The sequence below is a fragment of the Plectropomus leopardus genome, chromosome 14 (genome assembly GCF_008729295.1).
Source record: "Plectropomus leopardus isolate mb chromosome 14, YSFRI_Pleo_2.0, whole genome shotgun sequence".
NCBI lineage: Eukaryota > Metazoa > Chordata > Actinopteri > Perciformes > Serranidae > Plectropomus > Plectropomus leopardus.
Window position 1 is genome coordinate 1186751 of NC_056476.1, and position 27085 is coordinate 1213835.

Below are 27085 nucleotides of genomic sequence, written 5' to 3' on the forward strand. Positions count from 1 at the left end.
CACACACACACACACACACACACACACACAGTATTACTCATTGGAGACTCATTAAGGCCCAGCCTAAATTAATGACCTCACACCACACCTGTTGTTGCTATTAATTCATTGCAATATCAGCGATTAATTAATAGAGTGGAGGAGATGAAAGATGTTCAGGAAAGATTGAATTGAATCCAAAATGAGCAAAAAGATCAGCAACAACAACAAAAAAATACCCGTAAAATTTAACATGAGGTCCATTTCCAGCATTTCACAGTAATTAATGGAAGAAACTCGTCAGTAGACCTTATGTTCCTGAAAGTACTGAATGTGTTAGCTGATATCGGACAAAAAATTTCCGCCCTCAGTCTGACATTAAACCCATTCTAACAGATTTTTGGTGGGGGGGTTAGACTTCACAGATTTAACAGCCATCACGCTGACTTTGTAAAACTTTCTTAGTAAATTCACCGACAGCCTCGTAAGCATTGCCTCGTTAATGTAATCTATGTAATCTGTGTGAAATGCTGATTTCTGATGAATTCTCCATGTGACGAAATGCATCATGAGTGGAAATACCGATCAAGGCCTTATTTTTAGATGAATGCATTTAGTGCCTTGTTTGTACTATTTAATCCAGCTTCGTCCTGTGCTCTTAATAAACAATGTGGTCACTGGAGGTTACCATCTAACAATCAAAGAAAAAAAAAACATTAACATGGCTCATAATTTCTGCTTGTAAAAGGGACCTCTGTGGTCGTATTTCGGAGGAAAGTATCACTTACACAGCAAATGATTAATTTTAAACAGCCAAAAATGATACCAGTATCCCGTAAACATGCAATTTAAGACTAAATATGAAGCAATTTTAAATAACAATATGAAATATGACTCTTGTGACTCACTTTATCATTTTGTAAACGTGTATATATTTATTCATTTTTCAACGAATCTGCCATGTTAATAGCTCAAAAGCATTAGATCAATTTTTCAGTTAAGCTTAAACCTTTAAATGTATATCTTGATGTATTTACATTCAGATCAGTTTTATGTAAAATGAAGTGAGTGTCATCATTATTAAGCAGTCATGACATCGTGTTTTGGATTCATGTGTCCAAACATGTTATATATTCAGCAGCAGAGACGCCCTCAGAGCTGCAGCCACATTCGCCAAATTGCATGCTAACTATCTTACAGCCGGGTGTGAAATATGTCATTTGCTTCTGCTCTTAATTGCACTAAAAATGAAGATTAAGAGGATGAATTATTGATACAAGTTGGTATTTAATCTTTTGTAATGAATAGTGGATCCGCCAGTTATAAATATTGTACGAGGCTTTATAATTTGATAAATTTATTCCAATTTGCCCTTTATTTTGCCCTTTAGTCAAGGTTACGTTCATTTAAAATACACACACACACACACACACACACACACACACAGATATGGATGCAAAAGGATACTCATAAGCCTGTAGTGAAAACACACACACACACACACAAATGGACTGAGTGTGTTTACCTAGCCTCTGCCCTTGGTCATTCTTGTATCATCTTTTTTAGTGAGGTCCATAAACACACACAAACATAAACATGATGCCCTTGGTTGACCTTGCAGTCTGCCCCCCCCCCCCCCCGGCACTGCCACTCCCCACCTCGGTGTCTGTAGCAGTAATTAGGCCGTGCATCTGATTGTCATTAAACAGCACTAGCAGATAATGAAGACACAGTAAAGCCACATTCAGGGATTCTTACTGCGCATATTATCGCTCATGTCCTCCATCAAGCTGTCTGATGGCTCTTCACGGAGCCTCGTAGTGACAAGGATGGAGATTCCTCGTGGTTGAAATGACCATAATGCTACCAAATCTTCACAGGTACGCCAACACCAGTGAGAAGGTCACTGGATCCAAACACGCTCACTGCGTCATGATTATTTCACCAGAGCTGCAGCTTAATGGCAAAAATAATGTGGTATAAATCGTCTGGTGGCAGAACCACAACAAGAAGTGAATGAAAGATGAAAGAATGAAAAAAAGTCACAAAAGTCCAACTAACGCAAATCTGCACTGCTGAGGGGCAAATTTCATGACGTGCTGAGATGAGACGATATTTGACAGATTTTATAGCAGCAAGTAAAATATCTGCTGAACATCAAACTTGTAAGAATCAACTTTTTTCCTTTTAGGTAACATAAGAGTCAGTGGAAGAGTCTTCATTCAATAACCTGACTCAAATGACTGAACTCGGACTCTAAGTCTTGACATGGACTTATTATGTCAAACACATTCCCCCAAAAACACTTGAAAAATACACATCTGTGTTAGTGTGTAGGATTTAGGGGGATGTATTGTCAGAAATGGAATATAATTTGATATCTCAGTTTTTTTGAGTGTATTATCACCTGAACATCGGGAGGGTTGTGTTTTCGTTACTTTAGAATGAGACGTTTGGCTGATGAATGGCGTTACAGCTGGAAACTCCCCGCCGGCGACAGCTGGCAGACCTGCGCGGAGCTCCAGGAGCCAGTTGAAGATTTGGAAAAGTATCCCTTTAAATAAAATGAGACTTGGCTTCAACTCTGATTTTTGCGGTCTGACTTGGACTTGTCTGGAATGGATCACAAATGACTGCAGACTTGAAGTTGACTCTAGGATGTCTGTGTCATTGTTGTGGATGACTTGAGTCCTGACTCTCAGGTGAACAGAGACTCGACGGACGAACGCAGCAGAAGAAGAAAGCTGCGGTTTCCAGTGAAAACACTTCGAGTCATTTCGTCTGTTATCTCCCACTGAAGGAGGATCCTGCAGGTTTCATACTTGGCTGTTAGTTTAGGTTCATTGTTCGGCTGCCCAGAACAGACATGAACTGAATAATTTAAAATATCACAGAAGTCTGTGCAGCCGGCAGAAATAATTCAGCAGGTTCACACCTCAGTTTGTTGTTTGGAGGTTTTACGGATCAAAGCTTTAAGTGCAGAGGGAGATTCACACAGATAATGAATGGACTGTTAATGTGCCGCGGCCAAGCAGCTAATGGACACACACACACACACGCACGCAGGACACACAAATACAAAAATACACTTTCACTATAAGACGTGCACACACAAGCACACGCACACACACACACACACACACACACACACAGACACACACACACACACACACACACACACACAGAGGTGGTAGCTGGCTAATGGCTGTCACTGTTGACTGATCACAGTGATCAGGCTGCTGCAGCTCTAATTGCAACTAAACAATCTGAAAACAACCAGAGTCAGGTCTGCTCGAGGAGGAGGAGGAGGAGGAGGAGGAGGAAGAAGAAGAAGAAGAAAGAACAACCGGAGAAGAAGAGGAGGAGCAGGAATAGGCCATAAAAAGGTAGAGAAAACAAAAATGAACAGGTGAAATGAGATAGAGGAGAGAAAAACTGATGGAAATCTGATAAAAGACGGATGGATAAAAGAAAAACGAGGAGGCATATGCTGTGAAGGAAAGGGTTAAAAACTGGATTAAAAGAATTGAAGTGGACGTAAGAATCAAAGAAATGAAAGAACAAAGTGAAAACCAGAGAAATATCTGAGGAAGTGGAGAACAAACACGTTTATGACTGAAGTCAGAGGTCTGTAAAGGTCCTCGTGGTTCCTCATAACTGAAACCTGACCGGTGAGTAATTTAAGCCAAAAAAATGATCATTTCCAAGCTGAAACCACGTGGTTAAACCTAACCACACATAAAGCACAGCACTGTCGAAGCGTCAAGTTTCAACATATCTGATATATTATGATGTGCAAACGTAACGTGTGTGTAGTCTGCAGAGGTGCCGACATTTTCTGACTGTCGGGTTGTTTTTTCGTATTTGTCTCCTACTTGTGACCTTGCTGTTGAGATCAGGTTTGGGGTCTTGAATGTGGGCGTAGGATGTAAACATCTGTCAGCTCTACGTTCTGACTGAAAGTTATCTGAGTGGAGAGGCCATAACTTTGGACAAAGAGAAAATAAACTCTCTTATACTGCAAAAATAAAATAAAGCAGGGATGGAAGCAATGAGCATTCAATCGAAAAAGAAAAAAGAAAGAAAACGAATAAACAAGAAGAGCAATAAAGGAAATCAAAATCTGTTTTTTGTCAGTTTGTGTCAGAGGAAAGAAGCAGAAGGCCACAGATGACCTGTGGAAAATATTTACACACACACACACACACACACACACACACACACACACACACACACACAGCAGCAGTGACATGATGTGAGTGTCAGTACTGTTGCAATGAGAGAGACAGAAAGGGAGATTACATCTAATTAACCAAGTCCAGCCAATTCACCTGCAGCCAATGAGAACTGAGAATCCAATCAGGACGTTAATTGGCAGCCAATACAAACATCACGAAGAAAGGTACCCTGGGTAAGTGTGTGTGTGATTGATTTGAGCTGGTGTTTGTGTGTGTGTGTGTGTGTGTGTGTGTGTGTGTGACAGACAGAAGGAGGGAGGGATAACAGGGATCAACCAGAGAGGAAATGGAAGGATATAAACCAAAGTAAAAAACAAACAAAAAACAGATGGACAGAATATAAAAACCAAAATAAAAGCCACCGTTAGTTTTCTACCTTGAGGCAGTCTGATGAGCACGGAGCCTGCCGACTGGCCGCCGACTCCCCCGAGGCTGCGAACGGCCCGTGCGATTGGCTGGTGTAGAGGAGGCGGGCCTGGATGCAGCGGAGGGCGCGGAGCATCCAGCCATGTTGGCGCCGGATCTGCCGCTGGAGCTGATCCCATTGGCTGGAAACCATATGGAGGATATCCTTCAGACCTGCAGGGCGAGAGGCGAACGGATAAACCAGAGAGAAAGAGACAGACGAGAGAGAGAGAGAATGAGAAAAATTTGCGTCAAACTAATTTCAGAGTTTATCTTAATGTTGCAACAAAAAAAGAAAGAGTGCCACAAGAAGAAACAGTTACAAACTGGTTTACAGTTTGCCAACTTTTTTTTTGCTTTATGCATCACAAAAAATATACATAAATTATCCCAAAATCAAATGAAACCAGCTCACATAGATTTGCTGTTTTTATGTCTACTTTACAAAAAAATCTAAATAACAGACTCCACAGCGGACACCTTTTCTAAAGCTGCAATCACCGCTTCCTTTTTCTGTTGGTTGTCAGCTAAATACCAAAAAGAAAAAAATATATATATTTATATATATATAGATGCCAACGAGGGGCTATATATTGAATATACTCGAGGTATCACGGCTTGTTGACAGCCATGTGCGATGTATAAAACGACTATATCGTGAACAACGTAATAAATTGCCACATCCGTCCTTTTAACTGCAGTTCATTCAACAATTTTGTATTTTAGTAGTTGAGGGACATTTAAAAATTACCAGATATATATTGTGTAGTGCAATGTAGCCTCAAAAATATTGCAATATTATTTTAAAGCCATATCACACAGCTGTAGTTTCCACCAGAGCTACAGTCCGACTCCCACACAGATCAAAGGTTTCGTTGTTTTATCATAAGATCACAAATACTGAGGAGTAGCATTAACCTGTGTTTAATTACGCCACTCCACATCCATCCTGTGGAGGTCAGACAGAAGTTCTATATTCATATTTTTCCTCCCGAAAGCCGCGGTCATAACTGATCTGAGACTACTGTTTCTGGTTCGTAGGCTGCCTTTATCCGGGCCTGTACTTCAAAAAGAAAGACCGGATGCATCAGTGTGTTTGAAAAGCCTAAATACGACAAATGTGTGTTTGCATTTCACTGACAGGGACCTTTAGTGGCCTCGTGATTTATGACTCGTTTGTCAGAGGTAAACACGGTTATTGTAGCAGCTCGTGAAGTCGTTATTTAAACCAAAACTATAACCTCTCTTTTTTTCTCCCTGTTCTCTCTCAGTCTCTTTTCTCTCTCTGGCTGCAGATTTTGGAAAATATAAAATCATATTGAATGTTTCTTTCCCTGCCAGACAGTTTTCTGCCCGCTGGCTTCTTTTTTTCTTTCTGCTTTTTCTATCTCTGCCTCTCCATCGCACTCTTTGTCTTTATCTCTCTGTCGGTCTCTCTCTTTCGGCTACATTCATATGAGTTCTCCTCTCTGAAGGTCACTCTGTTAATCCAAATATTAATAATGAATGGAACAGAGTTGGGGCTGCGTTATGGCCACCTGTGTGTGTGTGTGTGTGTGTGTGTGTGATAATATACCTGATTGGTGGGAGGTGATGACGGTGAGCAGTGCTCTGCCCTCCTCCATTATGCTCTCCTTCAGAGCGCTGTGACCGTCCACGTTCAGCTTGAAACTCTGAAACACACAAAGATCATCATCATCAGTATCATCATCAGTAAGCAGGTCAGTCTCTGTTAACTCAGAAAGGAGAAGTCCTGCTTTTTTGTTTTTGTAAAGAGGTCTGATCAGTCAGGGAAGATGAGCACTCAGGTGATCAGTATAGAATCAAATCACAAGATTGTACAAAGTTCTTCAGAGAAAACAAAAGGGAAACGATAAGTCATCACCTTCACTGTCTGCTTTAAAACCGACCTGCACTGACCGTGCTTGTGCAGAAAATAAGAGATTATTGACAAGATATCAGGGGCACTCACTCTTAGTTTGACCTCCAAATAAATAAGTTTATATAACCTACATTAACTAATCTGCTTGTGTCTCTTGAAGGGCCCGGCGATATATCTTTAAAATAATATCCCGATATACTGCTATATTGCGATACACTGTATGTATCGACCGGCATGTGGGCTATCAAATATAGACCATATGTCGAAAATATCGCTGCAGATCGTGAGCCGGCCACTGATCTGCCTGAACAGCCCGGATAGTTAACAAAGGTGGCAAAAGGAAGGGAGCAGCACGTACAGAGAAATGGATACGCTTCATGGTGCTTCTGCGTCCGGTGTGGACACAGCATGATGGACTGTGTTCAGACTGGACGCAGACGGATGGACGGACGTACGGATGGACAGAACAGCCCAAGGCGGTGTTGGAAAACACTCTAGTAAGATCTATAAACTTCATACTCCTCTCTGATCAATGTGTGTGTTTCTGTGTGTGTGTTCGTGTATGTGTTAGTGTGTGTGTTTGTGTGCACATGAGCCTCGAGTTGCCTAGTCCTCAAGACTTAACCACATCTGACGTCCTGCTGTGCCGCCATGGGAAATGCTGCACACACATATTCTCACGCACACATGCAATACTCTCAAGACTACTGTCCGTGTGTGTGTGTGTGTGTGTGTGAGAGAGAGAGAGAGACAGCAATGTTTTCTGATCAATCTGATCTCAAGATGGATCAATGAAGTAAATGTACTTCTAATGAAGATCTAACCTTTTTTCTAGATTCTACATTTCAAAAGCAAATTAACCCTTTCAAAACAAAACGGGTCATTGTGGGGTTTTAATGTTAATCCAACAAAAGAATGAATTACAAAACACAGTGGATGTATAAAGGAGGGGCAGTATAACAGTGGTGATTGTTGTAGGATCTGTGAAATCCTATAAAAACACGTCTCTGATAGTTTTCCACGCAGCAGTCTGCAGAGCTGCTCTGACTCTGCTGCACGCCTGAAGACAGTCCTCCGTCTGCAGTGAGGGATCGACGGGCGACGGCATCAGTCAACACATGACAAGGTCAGACCTCCACACCACCAATATTTATGGAGCGGGATACACACAGTGGAGACGGATGGCACGAGCTGTTTTAACCCCTCGCGCACACACACAAACACACACACATGCACTTGGGTCTGCAGCTGGAAATGTGAGATTAAAATCCAATATAATTTATCAGGAGATTGATTCATTTTTTATTCTATAGATTAATAAATTCATCTGTAAGTTGGGTTTTTTTCATTTTTTGCAAACATTTTTTCGTTTTCTGCAAACAGCCGTACAAATCCCTTTAAATGTAACTTACAACAATATGAAACAGACAGAAGCAGCAATTCTTTATTTTCATCTCTATAATTCACATTTTGTTGGACAAAGTTCTGCGTTGAGGGTCATAAAATAATCATGAAACGCCTCCTTGACTGACAGCGACATGTTTTAAATTCACGTCATGTGTGACACTTGTCAGACGTGTTAGTTAAAAAGTCACGTGATCACGTCTGATATTAGCAAACAGCTGAGACAAAAATCTACCTATCAAAATTATTCACAGAAAAAAGACCTGAAGAAATTTACTGTTGAGATCTAAGCTCAATAAAATTATAATATTAAAAGGTTACAAGTGACACTTAAAAGTAATGAAGCCACTTCTGAAAAAGAAACTGAACCCGTCTGAGGAGCTCTGCAGATACTGTGTGTGAACGGTGAGATAGTTTCATCATTACGAGGATTTTAAACAGGGATGATCAATCTTAAGCTGCAGTTGGTCACTTTTACGACATTTTTTTGTGATATTTGCTGAAACTGCCACTGTATCCACACAGAAAGTGTGAAAAAAAAATCCTATTTAAGAAAATGCCAGCCCTTCTGTCGCCGCATAAACTGACAATGTGTGAATCCTCTGAGAGCCGTGACGTCACGACCGCACTTTGCATCTTCTGTGGCGTGTCAGTACAAAGTTACACCTCCAGCTACTGGCCTGGCATGCACACTACAGCGTTTTTGGTTGATTGCAGATCTGTGCACAAAAGCATCATTTTCACAATTTTTTCTGTTCTTAGTAGGACCGTTCTTGTCTAAATGCGGAGTAAATCCCCCTAAATCTTACACACTGCTCATTAAATATCTGTTTAAATATGAAACTCTAAATGATCTCTGTTTAAAATCAGGTTTACAAAGCAGGAAATGCTAGGCTGAGCTGAACAGGAAGTTGAGCCCTGAACTCGTCAGTGATGACGTCTTGCTCTACACCCGCCGAGCTTCCAGCCTCGTTCCTCCTCTCACATAAAATCCTCACATCTCCTGACACGGCTTTAACGGATGAGAGCAGATAGTGGCGACACTGTCCCTTACATATTACATTTCACAGATAAAAAATAAAACATCACTTTGAAAACCAAAACCATCAGCTATATCTCTTCACGACGCCCCCAAAACACATTCATATATCATTATTATCCAAATAAAACACGACTGTCTGCATTCTGCGATCATTACTGCCTCGCAAACGTCGTAAATTACTTCAAATCTCACGGCTGATTGAGTAATTTTACAGACTCGGCGGCCACTCTGCCCCACATAATTTCCAGATAAGCTGGTGAAATACCTCACAGCTAATAAACATAAAGTACATTTATCAGCACTACAGAAAACACAGCGTGACTGTCTGCGTCTGCGGGATAGGGCCCGGCTGATGTTAGGAATGAATTAGGTTGTGCAGATTAGCCGGGCTATCGGAGAGCGATCGTATTTCAGCGAGCTTATTCCAACGAGCGATTCGGCTCCGTTTCCTCCGTTTAATATATGGAGAGCATAGAATCGATAAGAGTAGAACAGCCAGCCATCAATCACGCGATGATAAGGCATGCAGAGCAGCTCTGCTTTTATGCACGTCAGACAGCAGGCGGTAATAAGAGGCTGTGTGTATGTATTTATGTGTCTGTGAGAGACAGATGGAGGGACACAGAGACAGGCAGAGTGTGACAGACACAAAAGACAGATTGCAAAAAGGAAAAGTGTGTTTGTGCACGTACTGATGAACGGAGAAAAGTTACAAACCACATGACATTTTTCCATTTAAAGACCCATCAGCTTTGAAAACTATAATGCTTTAAAGAGACCAAAACTACAGGTGCATCTCAAAAAATCTACATATTGTGAAAAAGTTCAAGAATTTCTATCAGTCATTTAAGTTTACCTTTTTGAATGAAATTATGAAGAAAATTAAACTTCTTCACAATATTCTATTTTTTTGAGATGCTCCCGTACCTGTGAGAGTAGGTCAGTCTCGTCTCCTCGTGGTCAAAAAATCGTCCACGTTTATTAGATGAAAGTTAACAAAACTAACATAGTGGTAATTATTAATCTAACTGACTGATTTGTGACAAGTTAGGTGAGTTTACATCACATTACATGAAACATTTTATAAAAGTTAGCAGTGTTGTAGTTTAGTTTGTAACTCACTGTTTTAAGAATATAAACATATCCAGGCTGCCAATAAGCACAGGTTTATTTTTGGTTATATTATTTACATCCTTTAGGAGCTTTTAAATCAGTTCAATTGTGACTCGGCACACTCAGCAAGGCCTCTAAGTTAACCCATAATTCAAATAATAAAGTAGTAAGTAGTAAGAAATAAGTAAAAAGTACAAGAAAATAAAATGCAAATTGAAACCAAACAATTACAAAAAAAGTTCTTAACTGCTTAAAAATTACAATAATTCTCTAAAAATGATTTGAAATATATCATTAAATAAAAATAAATGTTCCCAAGCTTTTTAAAAATAAGTCTCTAAATCTACAAATTTCTCGTAATTTCCAGGATGTTTTTTTTTTTTTTTTTTTTGCCAAGTTGCTCTTTGTCTTATCCCATGTTCTTGGAAGAAATAAATCATTTGTTCATACATGAAAGTGGCTCCCACACTCAGAGCTACAGGCTGCAACCAGGCTAAAAACATGACACTAGTGATGTTTTTCAAAACAACTTGGCACGTCTGGGCTTCAGGACACTTGGATTACTTCAGACGAGCAGTATGGAGACATTTTGTGGTTTTATTATGTAATTTTTTATGGTTTGACTCCTGGTCACCATTTTCTTTAATTGTTTGGGAGTGCAACGCCTTTTTCCCGTAAACCTCCGGCAGAGTTTTGTGGACTATAAAACTTCCCAAAACTCTCCATCGGCATGAGGGTGAGTAGACGATGGCTGAATTTTGATTTTTGGGTGAACTATCACCTTAAGGTATTTATCATTCTCTCTAGACTGCCCATCCCTAACAGAAAGATGCATCAGACATCGTGAACCAGCTATCAAACAAGGCAACACCGCAGTTCCACGACATGCGGCACAGAAATTAAGTTCTGGGCAAACACAACATTGATCACAATATAATTTATGGCCTCAAATATGAAATCCTATATCACTAATGATGTAAAAAATATTCTAAAAAGTAAACTCCTTTGGCTGTGACGGTTCAAAAAATGTCGACATACGTCAGCGTGTTACTGCAAATCAAAACCAAGACTTGAGGTTTTTAGATGTGTTTTTAGGGAAGTACATACTGCAGGAAAACAGTCTGTTGGGTGAGTCGAATCTTTAGTGAACTTAATATCACTAGTGTTCTATCACAGCCTAAAACTCAAACATTAAATGGTGACAGGAGCAGGTGGATTTTGGGATTTCTCAGCAGCTGTGGCCGGTGGCCTAATACGTTCCAACTCCCTGCTCTGATTAAAACACACACACACACACACACACACACACACACACACAGTGGGTGGCTTCAAAGCCACAGTGATCAGATTACCTGTTAGCATTAGCATATTAGCCCGGAGCGCAGAGGTAGGACGGCCTCAGAAGCCTACCTAATATCATTTAGCTTTTAGCATTAGCATATTAGCGAGGTGCTAAGAGGTGTGCGGCGCTGATACGCAGACATGACATTGAGGTTTGACATTGAGATCGTGTGTCGTGCTGCACTGATCAGAGCGCGCGCGCACACACACACACACACACACACACACACACAAACAGCAGACAGGCTCGGGTTGATGAGACATGATCTGATCAAAGAGTCTTTGTAATAATGATGATCAAATTGTCTCCATTCAGACAGAGCCGAGAGAAACTATACGGCTGTATTCCCCGAGGTGTGTGTGTGTGTGTGTGTGTGTGTGTGTGTGTGTGTGTGTGTGTGTTTGTGTGTGTGTGTGTGTGTGTGTGTGTGTGTTGTCTCACCCTCTCCCTCTCTTTGCTTTCTCTCTCTATTTCCCTGCATACACCCTTTAAATTAACCAATAAAACGCAATTCTCCCTCTTTCCTCTTCTCCCTCCATCCTTCCTTGTGTCCCTCTCTTCCTCCCTCTCTTATTTCATCTCTCTTCTTCCTCTCTCTTCCTCTCTCAGCTGGCTTCCCTTTCCTTCTCTTTCTTTCCTCAACTGACTTCAACTCAATATCTCCTTTTTTCTCCCTCCCTCTTTCTCTCTCTTATCCATCCTTGTAATTCTTCACGCTCCTCTGTCTTTATGTCACATTCAGACCTCTACTCGTTTTCCTCCCTCGTTTCCTCTCACATACTTTTCCACATATTTTTCTTCTCTCCTTCCTCTTCATTGTAGGCCCCGTCTACACCTACACAGATATTTTTGAAACTAATATTTTGGCTTCTCATCCAAACTGAGTCTTTCCCTCTAAGCTTTCCCAGATGCACATTTTTTAAAACTCGTGTCTGTGTGGTCGTGTAAAACGTACAGTTTGGGAGATGATGATGTCATCTGAAATCGTGCATGCCATTTTTGCAGAAACCACAACAACGGCAGGTGACCGTTTTGTTTTCGTTTTGTTGGCACTGCCTGCTCTAATCACTTCCTTTAATTTCAGAAAGCGCTGAATTTCCACTGAACGGCTCGGCTCGACCTGAGTCCTACCGGCACATCTTTGCGTTCTCGTGAGGACAGAGATATTTTGCAAAATGACTGTCCTGTTGACAGAGTTTCTTTGTAAATAAGGGGAAATAAAAAAAAAGTTTCAAAATGATTTGCACATGTGTAAACAAGTTCTTAGAGTATGTCCACACCAGACTGAATTCATTAAAAAATTGTTATTCTCTGTTTCAGCCTTTTATTTAAGGAGAGAAACAGCCACAAATCTTCAATCTATTCCATCTCTAACTATTTTTTTATACTGATCTGTATAATTATCGAGATGAGCATGTTTGTTGATTGAAACATGGCCAAAATTATTTGATGATTACTTGGTTCATGGCTGGACTGTGAAGCTGTAGCACAACAAAGTGGATGAAAACATCAATAAACAGAATTTAAACAGACAGAAATGGAAAGCATCCATATATGCAGCCTACTCAGCGATGATAGAATCGAAAAAATCAAGGAAAAATGACCACAAAATCAGGGGAAAATGAACACAAAATCAAGGAAAAATTATCAAAAAAATCAAGGGAAAATGACCACAAAATCAAGGAAAAATGACCACAAAATCAGGGGAAAATGACCACAAAATCAAGGGAAAATGACCACAAAATCAGGGGAAAATGACCACAAAATCAAGGAAAAATGACCAAAAAATCAGGGGAAAATGACAAAAAAATTAAGGATTAATGACACAAAATCAAGGGAAAATGACGAAATAAGCACAATCTTAGCAAGTCTACAGAGTCAGCCGGCTGGACGCTCCCAGTGGTAAACAGAGCTGCGTGGAGGACGGACCAAAACAGCACCACAGACGTAATGTCATCGACACGCTGCTGGTGGAATCAAGGCTTTACTCCTCAACTTCCACCCTCAAAAAAGCTCACACATCCTGATCAAACTGATATCAACTCTGCATCAAACTCCTGGGACAAAAGCCAATCTCCAAAGTGTCGAAGTAATAGAACATGATGTGGTTTATTAACTGCACAGTAATAACTGTCCGATTCATTCCTGAACCATAAGTTTGTGTTGTTTGTCGACAAAAACAGAAGAAAGTAGATTTAGTTTGTTCTCCAGTTATTGTTTAGATGTTTCAGTACATTTTCACACATAATCTGCATTTTCAGATTTCGTCCGTTCGGAGTGGAGGTAGTCTGAGACCCTCTCTCACCTCTTTATCTCTCCCTCTCTGTCTCGCCCCTCATATTGCCACCAATAGTGTGTTGCTGCTGGTAATGGGATTCAAAGGCCTGGATCGCCCATCAGCCCCAATCAATAGGCCTTTCATTGGCCGCCATCTCTCAGCGCCTTACAAAGAGCAGCCTGTGTGTGTGTGTGTGTGTGTGTGTGTGTGTGTGTGTGTGTGTGTGTGTGTGTGTGTTAGCATCCTCTCGCCTCACTGATCTCCCCGGGGTTCCGGAAAGACCTGTGCTTATTCGCTCCACGCGCCCTAAAACACACACATATACACACACATACACACAAATATATACACACACACACATGCCAGCTGGACCAAATATTCAATTGGGAGAGCAGCTCCACTCCACCCACTGCTGCCCTGGAGCTGTGTGTGTGTGTGTGTGTGTAAGAGAAAGCAATATAGAAAAAGAGAGAGAATAACAGAGTGTGTGAGTATGTGTGAGAGAAATAAAGAGACAAATGGAGGGAAAGAAAACAAAGAGAAACCATCTCCAAAAAAATACATTTTGTTAAACTACTTTGGATGACTTCGGCCTTATTAAGTCTGGTGATAGTCTATATTTTTATAATTGTCAACAAATCCTGTAAAAAAAAAAAAAAATAAAGCAAGAATCACGTGTGCATCTACAGGCTGATATCCCATCTTCCTCCACGGTTATTAAAACCAACCGAAAATGCAGCACTTCATCGTTTGTTTGATAAAAAACTACAGACAGAAAGTGTTTCAGGAAGTTACTGAGACTATATATTTGTGTAACTGTTCGTCAACTGATGAATCAGTCTAAGAAACATTAGTTGGCAATTATTTTAATAATCGGGGAATTCTTCTGATCATTTTTTAAAGGACAATTCTATAAATATTCTCTGGTTTCAGCTTCTCATATGCAAAGATTTGCTGTTTTTTGTAACAATGAAATAAAAATTGTAAGCTTTTGTTTTGTTGGTCATTTGGGAAAAAGCAAACTGAAGACATCATTGTCGGCTCTGAGAAACTAAATGCCATTTCTTCAGACTTCTTCTTTGTTTTTCCTTTTTCTACACAATTAATTAGTAATATATTAAATAATGTGAAGATTTAGCAATAATGACATTAAGAGTATTCAGAGACAGAGTAAAGGCATTGGACCGCCAACCATCGTCCCGCACTGTTAGCCCTCGTTGCACCTTGATGGCTTTTTTTGGTTTTTAGCAGATTTAATTCAGCATGTTGAATCTGCACTGGAAACGGCGGAGCTCATAGGTGAACAACATCGCCGTGACTGTCAGAGGGACTGTCAGTTGAGCTCTTTAGCACAAATATGTTCCCTGACTGGTTGTGTTGTTGTTCACTGCTGTTCATACATGTTTGTGCATGTTGTTAATGTGCCAACTGTTGGTCTTTCGGTTTCCCTTTTTTAATGACCGATACAGAATAACGACGCCTGCTGCTATGAAGAGTACTTCTGCTCCCACACTTGGAGCTACAGGCTACAACAAGGCTAAAAACATGACGTCAGTGACGTTTTTCAAAACAACTTGGCATGTCGGGGCTTCAGGACACTTGGATTACTTCAAACAAGCAGTATGGAGACATTTTGTGACTTTACTATCTTTTTTTTATATTTAAATCCTGGTCATCATGTGCTCCAATTGTTTGGGAGATGATGCCCCGTGAACCTTCAGCAGTACGTTGTGGACTATAAAACTTCACCCGAAAATCCATCGGCATGAGGGTGAGTAGATAATGGCTGGATTTTCATTTTGGGGAACTATCCCTTCAACACATTGTTGGGGTACTGGACTTTTCATTTGTTGACACACAAATTCCCATGCAGTAATTTGGCAGACGTTGTATGAGTGGTTAAATTTAGCTTTAGTTAAGGCTTGAGAAAGATCGTGGTCTCGGTTAAATATCGGAAAGTCAACAGTGACTTGAAGGAGAGATGCTAACTTTTTCAGAACCACAATGCTAGTGTTTTATTATCCCGAACCAGACAACACATGTGTCTCCACTATCCAACTCTCTCCCCCTGTGACGACTGCAGGATGAAAATGTCACATTGCCAGAACTGGAAAACCACTGCCAGCTATCACAATCGAGTCAGAGGTTAAATTTCCTCAAAAATGTCTCCGCTAAAGCAGATGAGTCAAATGTAAACACATTTTGTCAGAGACGGGTTGGAGAGAGATATAAGACAGAAAGAAGCAGAGACAGATATGGAGACAGACAAAGAGAAAACCTGCCTCTCTGCAGCAATCAACAAAACACACACTCACAATTATGCACCCAAACAGACACTAATAACTACAAAGTGTGAGTGTGACTATCGACGCAGACACACAAACACAGAGTCAGTTAGCTAACACGCTATCAACAGCGAAGCAGTTCAAAGTCCTATTAGCGATGCTTTTTCATCCTCTTGTGCTTTATTTAACGAGACGCGCCAATTAAGAGCCGGGAATTCTAATTGAAGCTAACCGCCGCTAACGTTAGCACTGCTGGCAACCACAACAAAGTCAACACGTGTAAACAAACCAACAAACAAACACACACACACACACAGCAGAAATAAATATCCAGATAAGACAACTGTGTGTGTGTGTGTGTGTGTGTGTGTGTGTGTGTGTGGATCCGTGTGCATGATGCTGTTCTTCAGGGACGGATATGGAGATGCTGATTTGGAAATCTGTCTAGGAACATGCAAATGTATGCAAATAGCACCTCTGTGTGTGTGTGTGTGTGTGTGTGTGTGTGTGTGTGTGTGTGCAAAGCTAAAACACATGCCTACTGTTGTGCATATATGTTTGCATTTGCACACTTCTATGCAAATACAATCTGTTTGTTTGTCTTAGTGCAAGAGAGTGAGTGTGTGTGTGTGTGTGTGTGTGTGTGTGTGTGAGAGTGTGCAGGGGTACACACTCAGCAATGTGCATCAGTTGGTTTTTACATTCATACGTGTCTGTGTGTGTGTTCATGTCTCATTTCCTTGTACTCTTGAATGCATTTTTGATGAGTCCTGTTCTGTGTAAGTGTGTGTGTGTGTGTGAGTGTGTGTGTGCGTGCATGTGTGTGTGTGAAGCCCATATGTTTGCCATAAAGAGTGTGAGTAATCGCCAAAGTGCCTCTCATCCGCGCGTGTGTGTGTCTGTGTTCACACACTCGCTGATCTATAGGCGCTGGGTGTTTTAGAGGATGTGTGTATAAATTAGAGAAACACGAGGAGAGTTATTTGATTTTTTTCTATTTAACAGAATAAATAAATGAAGACAAAGAGATAAAAAAGAGACAAAGAAGAAGAAAAAAGGGCGAAAAGAAAAAAGAAAAACAGGAGAGCAGATGGTGAGAAAATAACAAACATAAAATGGCAGCAGAGAGAGAGAGCGGCGGAGACGGCGAAACAGAAGGAGGAAGAGAAAGAGATGAAAACAAATTGGAACAAAAAAAGAGGAATCAGGATAAAAGCAGCGAAGATGAAATGCGAGTTCATCCCTCAGCTCTGTTATTTTCCCATCATGCCTCTCTCTCACACCATCGCGGCGCAGCTGCAGTAAGCGCTGCCCTTTGACCCCTGCAGGTTAGATCTGAAGCTCACCGTTAACCTCGGTGCTTCACTGTGGTGAAACGTAACCAAGTACATTCATTCAAGTGCAGCACTTGAGTACACTTTTGAGGTACTTGTACCTTACTCGAGTATTTCAATGTTATACTTCAATTCCACTATATATCTTTACTTTTTACTGGATTACATTCATTTGACATAATTCAGCAGATTGAGATTATTAACCCTTAGGGCTCGCTTTAATATTACACACACTCGCATCACTCTGCACACAAAATGCACTTTTCTAACTCAAGCTTTAAAAAATATGATACATTCACATGATTTTCACTTTCATTGAGTTATGTTTTAAGCCAACACCAGTCCTAATCATAAATATCAAATTTTCATACATGTTTTAGAATTTTAACCCTCTAAATGCCCGTTTTTTTTCATATCACTATGTTCTTAGTTGGAAAAAGAAACACAAAAAAAGTTAGTATTTTAAAATACTACATGCTAAATAGATTATGTTGATTTTTAAAAACATCAAAAAAAGCAAAAAAAAAAAAAATAGTTAAAAAAATAATAAGAAAATGAACAGAAAATTATCCCCAAAATCACAAACAAACAACAAAACAAAATAAAAATGGGAAAGTAAAAAAAACAAGGAAAATACCGGAAAAACCTAAAAAAAAATAATGCTCAAAAATTGGATTTTATTCTGTAAAATTATTTCAAATTTCTCATGTTATTAAGTTAATTAGAAATCTAGTTCATATCGTATATTTTTTCTCAACTTTTTACCAAGTAATTTTCTAACTACTATGTTCTTGCCAAGTTGCTAATTGCCTTTTTTCATGTTTTTGAAAGAAATCACATTATGCACTCAAGGTTCAAAAGACGCATGAATACAGTACAAGAAAAGTGATGACGTTCCAGGATTCAAGGGGTTAAGTACCGTTTTAAGTGCATTCATTCCTGCAGCAAATGACTGTGCGCTAGTCTGTACTAGTCAGTACTAATCGGCTCCGATCGGCAGTGATGGAAATACGACATCCAGGTGGACACACTCATTTTCATCCCTTTTACTGCGTGATATAAACAACGCGCCGCCACAAATCCACCCGTCTCCATTCAAGCAGCTCTTCAACATTTTTCCAAATTACTCGGCATCAGAAAGACAGAATAAATTACAGATTTAAAAAGTAAAAAAGTTTTTTGTCTTGTTTTTTTCTTTTTCTGTATGATTTGATTTTTTGTGGTTGTTTTTTGCTGTTGTTTTTTCTTTGTGCATTTGCTGTTTTTAATTGTATTCTTTTACTGTTTTAAAAATCAATAAATAGATGTTTAAAAAACAAAGTAACCACCATCAGTATCATTTTCACCAGCTGTCATGCAGCTTTCTACTGATCACTGACGTGTTTTGCGCAGCATTTGTGGCTGCAAATACAAGACAGAGAACAAAAGCACAAAGGCAAACTCGTAGATTTTCCTACATTTCCAAAGCCTGTATATATGGGCTAGTTTCAGTTTGTTTTTTTTTAGTCCAGATGCAACATTTTCAAAAGTCTGTGTTGATTTTGTTGATGTCAAAAATCTCTGAAATACTTTATATTTCACTCCGTTTCTGCCCCGTGGCTGTGTTTGTCATTGTTGTGCTCTTTGTAAGACATCAAATATTAAATGGTGATTTTAAAAAAAACCTCAAAATCTGAGGCACGTTTGGATCAGAACAACAGATCTGTGATCAGCTGAGTGACAATGTTGACTGACAGTGATGCTTCCGAAGGAAAATCTGCTCAACAGAGTCGATGTGTGTTTGTGTGTGTGTGTGTGTGTGTGTGTGTGTGTGTGTGTGTGTGTCACATGGACACATCCATATGCATGTATGCAAATATGTGTTCACAGAATGTGTGAAATGTGTGTATAAACATGTGATTGTAGCACCCCTGTATATTTATACCTATTTTTGTGACTGTGTGTGTGTGTGTGTGTGTGTGTGTGTGTGTGTGTGCGGTCAGTGGGCAGCTTCAGGGTTGATTCTTGGTTTTAACACTGACGTAAGAATCAGGTAAAGAATTACAAAAAGCGTTGGGGACTGTGTGAGTAAAAAGGGTCCTCACAAATATAAAAAAAACAAAACAAAAGTGTGTGTGTGTTCTCACCAGGTGTGTGTCCAGGTACACCCTCAGGCTGTCCAGATCCTGCCTGGGCTGCGTCCAGTTTTCAGTGCTGTCCAGCGCCTCCTGCAACCACGAGATGAACCCGTCCAACTGCTGCACGAAACACTGGGGACGAGAGAGGCACGAGGACACAGAGAGAGAGAGAGAGAGATTTTTAAAATAATAATAAAACTATCAGCATGAATAAACACTGCCGTCCAGAGCCTGCTGGAGTCACATCAAAACAACACAGAAAACACAAAGAGTGAGAAAATAAAACATAAAAGGTGAGACAGAAATCCAACAGGTATTCAACAGGAAGAGAGAGCGAGTGAGGAGGGACAGAAAGCAACAGATTGGAAGGAGGAGAGGATGAGAGGAGGATAAAACAGTGGAGAGGAGAGGAGCGGCTGGACGGTGTTTTAGAGCTGATTCCAGATGAATTAATTCAAGGACAGAGAGAGAACAAAAACGAGACCCGCAGGACGTAACAGGTAAACACACATTAGGACAAATACAGAGGGACGAGGAGAGGGAAAGACAGAGGCAGGGAAATAAAAGAGGAGAGGGAAAGACGGTGAAAAGTGAAAACGCAAAGAAAGAGAGAGTAGAGGGCAGAATATAAAGAGAAGAGACTCTAAAATTTATTATGAAACACAAGAGAAATAAAGACAAAATAAGAAAAGACTGGGAGGGAAAAGTGTTGAAAAGGGACAAATACTGAAAGGAAATTGTAAATTATGAAAACAAAAGGAAAAGACGAGAAAAAAAGAGGTGGTAAAAGACAGAAAAATAAGAAAAATTAGAGGAAAAGTGGATATGAAAAGGATAAGAGGAAAACCAAAGACGACACAGATAAAGAGACACTGAGATGAAGAGGTGAAGCAGAGATGAAGAAGAAAAGAAGAAGAAGAGAGGAAAAACAACGGAGGGAGAGAAGAAGAGCGCTCGTTGCTGGGTGGACAGCTACTGCCATCTACTGGCTGAGAGAGGGACTCAAAACTGAAACATCTTCACCTGCAAGGTACTCGTGTGGATTAACCCTTTGAAACCTGAGCAGACTGGGTTCACTTCTGTCTAAGACACGGGTAAAAAAGGCAACTTGGCAATTAATGTCCCACAAATTACAAGAAATTTGTAAAAGGTGACAAGAAAATTACCTAAAAATTAGGGAATCATCAGAAAATACTCCACAAAAGCCCAGAACATGTATTAATAATTATATTTTAATATTTAAAAATGTGTTGCAGAAATAATTATTTATCTATTTCAGCACTTCTTTAGGATATTTCTTTTTTTTATTTTACTTTATTTTCTGCTTATTTAGTCAATTTTTAGTGTAACATACTTTTTTTCTCATTTTTGGGCAATGTCTTTTTAAGTTGCTCGTTGCATTTTCAACATTTATTTTTAAATAAATCAAACTAATTTACTTAGGTTTCAAAGGGTTAAAGAGACAAATCCTAAATCATGTTTAATTGTTAAAAAGCAACATAAAAGCTAAAACGTCTTCATGCTGTACGATGCTGGAAGAATCAGTAGAAGATTAGCAGTGAAAAAGTATCCGATCCGGTATTGATTTCAGCCGTTAAATCCACTTCACTCCTGAAGAGGAGCGGAGGAGACGGCTTAAAGGAGGAGTCTGAAGCTTCGGTCGTGAAGGAGAGATGGAGGTGAAGAAGGGGAGGGAAGAAAGAGGAGTTTAAACTGGCATGCTTAAAAGGGAGGTGGAGGCGAGCAGAGGAGGTAACACTTGAAGAAAGGATCAGATAAAGAAAAATGTTCTTTCAAGAAAAACAAAAGAGAAGAGGAAGATTAAAGAAGTTTCATGTGAGCAGGAGTTTGTGTCTGTCTTTACCTGAGACACAAACTAGAGAGACAAACAATGTGTCTCACTGTCCTGCAAAACCAAATCTGCTATTTAAACATATTTATTTGGGTTTACTATAGCTTAGGGAAAGGCAGGTTTAAGACTTTTTAATTTGTTTTTAACACCTATCAGAATTCAATGTAAGAACAATATAACAATGACCAAAACTGAAGGAAAAATACATAAACTGACATAAATAATTCAGGATTGGGGACAATTTTACCCAAATGTTTATTGAAACATAAAAAAAGCAATTTGAAAAGTCAGTCAATCTACTTAAAAAGTTAAAATAAATTGCTAAATATATAAAACTTTCATTTTCTATCCGGATCTGTATGACGTAAATGAGAGAAGCAACTTATTAAAAAGTAGATATTACTTGTTTTCCTGGTTTTGAGTATGTTATACAGATTTGACGATGCAACAGCAGAGAAATGATTATTATATTTATTATGATTATAATATCCCACTACCTATGTCTTAGCATTTTTAAAACTTTTGAAAGATTGATTTGGGACATTTATTATTATTATTTTTAGATGAATAAATTGAATGCCTTTTCAGAGTTAAAAAAACAGTTGATATACCAAAAAGAAAATAAATAAATAAAATAGAATAAAACAAACAGCAGGGATGAAATCTGGTAAAAAAAAAAAAAAAAACTATCAAAAAAGGGAAAAATAAGACATTATGCATTTAGCAGCAGTTTACCACAGATTCTTTCCTCATAGTGTAGTTTCTAGGCTTATTACAAGATATAACTGGGCATAAGAAAGCTTTTACTGAAAGGTGGATTTTTTGGGAAGATTGATATCTCTTAACAGTAATTAACCGTATTTACAGAATGAGGATTCCTGACTTTCCTTGTTCTTAGATTATTCCTCATCCTTCGCCTCGATGCAGCAAATCCAACAAAACCAGAACATTAAAGTTCTTTTGAAACACACATAACACCACCCAGACTTCAATTTTAGTAAACACATCTGCAAAACATTCACAGACAACAAACTTCATCTGTTTTCCCGAAAACATCCACAGCTGATGGAAGTTTAGGCTGTGATTAATATTTTTATGGTCATGATAGACAGTGACAAACGAGCATCGTCCAAACCATAAAAAACATTAATCCTGCTGTAAAATTCACAGTCACAAACATGAGTTATTCGATCGTTTCCTGATCAGCCGCCTGAAAAACGACTTGGTTGACTTTAGGGGAAGATTGTGGTCGTAGAGAGACATGAACAACAGTCTCTGGTGTCAAAGTCACACACTTTGTTAACCCATCTGTAAACAACTGGGAGGACGGTCAAGTCTCATGTCTCACCAGTCTAAGTACTAGATGCCAATAAGAAGTAGCTCCAAAAACAAGTCAAAATTTTGAATTATGGAGAAATCAGTGCGAAAATTTTATGTATTGAGCAAAAAAAATCAGAAGTTAACTTTTTTTGATTGTAAAAGATAAGATGAAATTATAGCGACTGCAATCAGTGGGTTGGGGGCGAGTATTTTTAGCAGCAAGCAGAAGACAAATTGGAAGACAATGAAAAACTGCAGTAAAATGAGCATTCTGCATCACATGAGGTTTGAACTCACAACCTCAGACACCAAGGACAAGTTACTATCCCAGTGAGCTCCATGCAAAGAGAGAAACCAGAGATGCTTCATACTGTGACTGAGCCGACCAGCAGGGGGCAGGATATCAGCTGTCTGTGCATGGAAAGGCAGATTTCAAACTGCTGCCAAAAATTCAATCATCAAAACAAAAATATGAGAATTTGCAGACTTCGTCTAGACAGCACAGAGATGTTGACAGTTTGTTTTTACGAAGATTGATTTGCTCTATAAGTAAAAAACTGATGTTTAAAGACGATATTTTCCCACAGACTGCAAACATACATGAGGGCAGTATTCAAAATGCAGACAAAAGTTCAGTTTTTGAGATAAAATTCTGAAATGTTACACACTTTGTCTACCATAATGGCAAAATGTTGTCTTTTTTTCATGAACCTTGAAGATTTATGTAGAAAGAATTTGCAGGTTAATGTTTTTACCTTTTACAGTCAAACATTCTGATGCGCTATAAGCTCAATTTTAGGTAACGTGAGCGCCCAAATTCATTCTTTGTGTAGGACAGTTTAAAGATGCTCTGTAAAGTTTGGTGTCAAACAAGAAATGTGGGACGAGACAGGTTTAATTTGTTTTACAGTTTTGATGAAAACGAGAGTGTTGGACTGAGCCACAGTGAAATGTGCAAAGGTTTCTTCAAAACTGCACCTACATTTTGATGTAAGATGCAAAGCTGTAGTATGTACGAATGATTTGCAATGAATTTCTAAACTTTTGAAATTTAGACGGTCGCTTTAGCGCCACCATCAGGGCTGTTAGTGTTTGCATCAAAGTTTGGTTTATTTTCATGCATGGGAAGTTGGATTTCCTCTGAACAATAACAACATTGATGAAAACAGGAAGGACCAGCAGCTTTAAATCAACACATAATGACAAACTATCTTCTGCTAATTTAAAAGACTTTTCGGATGAAATGCGTATTTGTTGTTGTTAAATAAAATCTATTTTAAATCTATTCTATGAGAAGTTTCATGAAGCTTTACATTAAAATAAAATGTAGCGTGTCTCATATATTCCTGCAGGCAGAGACACCTCCACCGAGAAAAGCACCGCAAACACAACCACACAAAGGTCAGCGTGGAGCTGCAACCTCGAGCTTATGTAGTCCAGATACAATCCGGCTCCAAAGAGCGCACAAAGAGACACGGAGAGACGATTTACATAAAACTGAAGACGTACAGCAACGTGAGCGCCCAAATTCATTCTTTCCAGTCAGACCTCAAACATCTCGTCTGAATAACAAGTGTAACTGTGACTGCAGATCATCAAGAGGACAATCCTAATATTTTATACATCCACCGTTGTTTTCATATCTTTCACTGAGAGCTATCTGGAAAACTAATGGCGGAGTGAAGGAGGCTGCGGCAAAGAAGGTAAATCTGATGGAAATTACTTGCCACATGTGTGCATCCATCCTTTCACCTCGCCGACAAATCGCTGTATCGAATCTGTACGTGTGTGTGTGTGTGTCTTCATATGGGGATAGGTGTGTCTGCTCGCCTGTAATGATGAAACGTGTGTTTGTGTACACCTTATATGTTCGAGTGTGTGTGTGTGTGTGTGTGTGTGTGTGTGTGTGTGCGCGTGTGTTTGAGTGAGAAACCTTGACCGATTGAGCGGCAGTATGTTAATTACAACCGTGACCCTTTAAAAAAATGAAGAAAAAAAAACATCAATATGATTCCGTCCATCTCTCCGCCGCTCGTTATGGAGGAGAGATGGAAATCAAAAGTATTGATGAGATGAGAGGAAGAGGAGGAAAAGAGGGGGAGTGAAGGAGGAAGAGGACAAGTGGTGGAGAAGTGAAGGAATCATAGGCAAGAAGGAAGAGAGGAGATGAGACCAAAGGAAAGGAAAGATGACTGGAGGAAATGAAAAGAAGTAAAGGGAAGACAAAAAGAGGAGAGATAAATGACATGAGAGGAGGAGGATATTAAGGAAAGAAGGACTAGAAGAAAGGAAAAAAGACAAGGAAAGGAAAGAAAAAGCAAGAGGAGGATGAGAAAAAGCTGGAGAAAAGGAAAAGAAGAAAGTGTGACTAGAGGAAAGAAAAGGAGGATGGAAGAAAAGAAAAGATGTCTGAAGGAAAGGAAAGACGACAGTACGGGCCTGTTTGCACCTGGACTGTTTTTCTCAGCGCCGGCGTCTTTTTTCACTTGTTTCCTGTGAGGACTGGCTGTCTGCGGCGGTGCTCTCTGTCTTTTTTCAGAGCACTACGCCTTTGTGTGCGGCCGCTCCCAGAGCTTCGCGCTGAAAATCTCCTTTCGGAAAGACGCCAGTGATGTCGCCGCCGCTCTTTTGGTTCGGCTACTGACCGTCTGCAGGAGATCAGCCGGCGGACACTGGATGCTGCTGTGTGATTACTTTGGTTTACTGTAGTTGCACAAAGTTGAAAATAAAATATTACACGGTAAAAGTACAAACTGAGGAGAGAAAAGAAGCCCAAAGGGCTTATACAGAGTCCTCGCCTTCAAATCAATAAGTCATTTGGTTGTTTGTTTTTGTCGTCTGCGCATCTTTTTGGCAGATTATTGTTCATTAATTAATAAGCCACGCCAGCCTTTTGCTCACGGAGCTCGCGTACTTGTGGTGGCGAGTGGTGACTCTGGTCCTGAGCTCAGCGCCACCGCCTGCGTCTGCGTCTGCTCGGTGCAGGGCGGAGAAACAAGATTCTTGGATTTTAGGCACTTTTAAGGACTTTTATTGTTTAGGACGTTTCCAGGACTTTTCTAGGGTTTTAGGACATTTCCAGAACTTGAGGATATTTCTGGGATTTTAGGACATTTCTTAGTTTTTACATCATTTTAAGGATTCTAGGACGTTTCTAGGATTTTAGGACATTTCTTGTATCATAGGATGTCTCTATTACTTCAGGACATTTCTAAGATTTTAAGAAGGCCTCTAGGATTTTGGGGCGTTTCTGGGATTGTAGGACATTAGGGTCTTAGCTAGGAGCTCTGTCGGGGTGTATGGGATCCTCCACTGGCACTTTCTTTGAGCTCTATTTTTATGCAGTTTTATGCACTCTGACACCTTATGTAAACTAAAAGTACAAAAACAGGAATCACTTTATTATTACTGTGAATTAGAAAATGTTTGGGGGGCCAGATTCGGCCCGCGGGCTGAAAGTTGAGTATCACTGGCATTAAGGATAAAAAAGCGCAGCGGTGGAGAAGAAGAGATTGAGAGAAAATGAGAAAAGATGTGAGGAGTCAGAGGACGTGAGATGAGAGGAGAGGTTAGACATGAGAAGAGGAGAAACAGTGAATTAGGGAGAGGAGAGAGCAAAGAGGAGGAGGAGGAAGAGGATGTAGGCGTGAACAGCGGCATTGGTTTGGATATCGACCAGCATGCACTGGGGCTGCTTACGGCTGCTTTGATGTCTCTAAAGCAGTGAGGCTCCTGAGGGGCAGAAAGGCCTGCTGGGAGCTGAAACGCCTGATCTGATCCTCTGCCGCCTGGATAAGCGCTCTGATATCTGCTTCATCTCTTCCTCCTGTGGTTCGGCTCTTCACCGCCGGATAATTACCGTTCAGCTGACGGGGCTTTCTGAAGGACGACGCTGATCGCTTCGGACTCAAACTCCCGACAGACGATGTTCGCCTTCGATGATTAATATGTTACAGGAGAGAGGTCGGATTCTTGTGCGCCGAGAGCACAAGACAAACACGATATAAAGATTTAAGTGCTGCTGGAGAGAGAGAGCAGAACGGGGGCTCATAATTTTATAATCTTACAACTTCATTACTTCATTTCATCGCGGGGGTGAAAAAACCTGCAGCACGGCACCGATAAAGACGCCGGCAAATCTGAGGCATCCATCTCAGGTCGTTTGTGACACGTTTACATGAAATGTCATTGGCCAATACATCGCTAACATTTTTACAAATATTATTATCTGACTCAGCCCCAAGTATTCAGTAATGTTCAGGCTATACTCAGTACTGGAAAGTAACTAAGTACATTAACTAAAGTGTGTACTTTGAGTACAGTTTGGAGATAATTGTACTTATACTTCTACCACATTTCGGAGGAAAATATTGTTCTTTTACTGAGTTACATTTATGTGACAGCATAAATTACTTTGCAGATGCAGATTATTAATATAATATTCTAATCAATTTATAGCTGCATCACTAAAGTGATGAACACATTAATGCATCA

The 27085-nt window shown here is 39.9% G+C and overlaps 1 protein-coding gene across 1 annotated transcript in view; it reads right to left on the bottom strand.

Moving 5' to 3' along the window:
- akap6 (A kinase (PRKA) anchor protein 6) overlaps window positions 1-27085 on the bottom strand; it is a 201547-nt gene that overhangs the window by 141630 nt on the left and 32832 nt on the right. Inside the window, 3 exon segments of the mRNA XM_042501072.1 lie at window positions 4594-4796; window positions 6199-6295; window positions 19429-19551. Of these exon segments, the coding sequence (XP_042357006.1) occupies window positions 4594-4796; window positions 6199-6295; window positions 19429-19551 (423 nt within the window).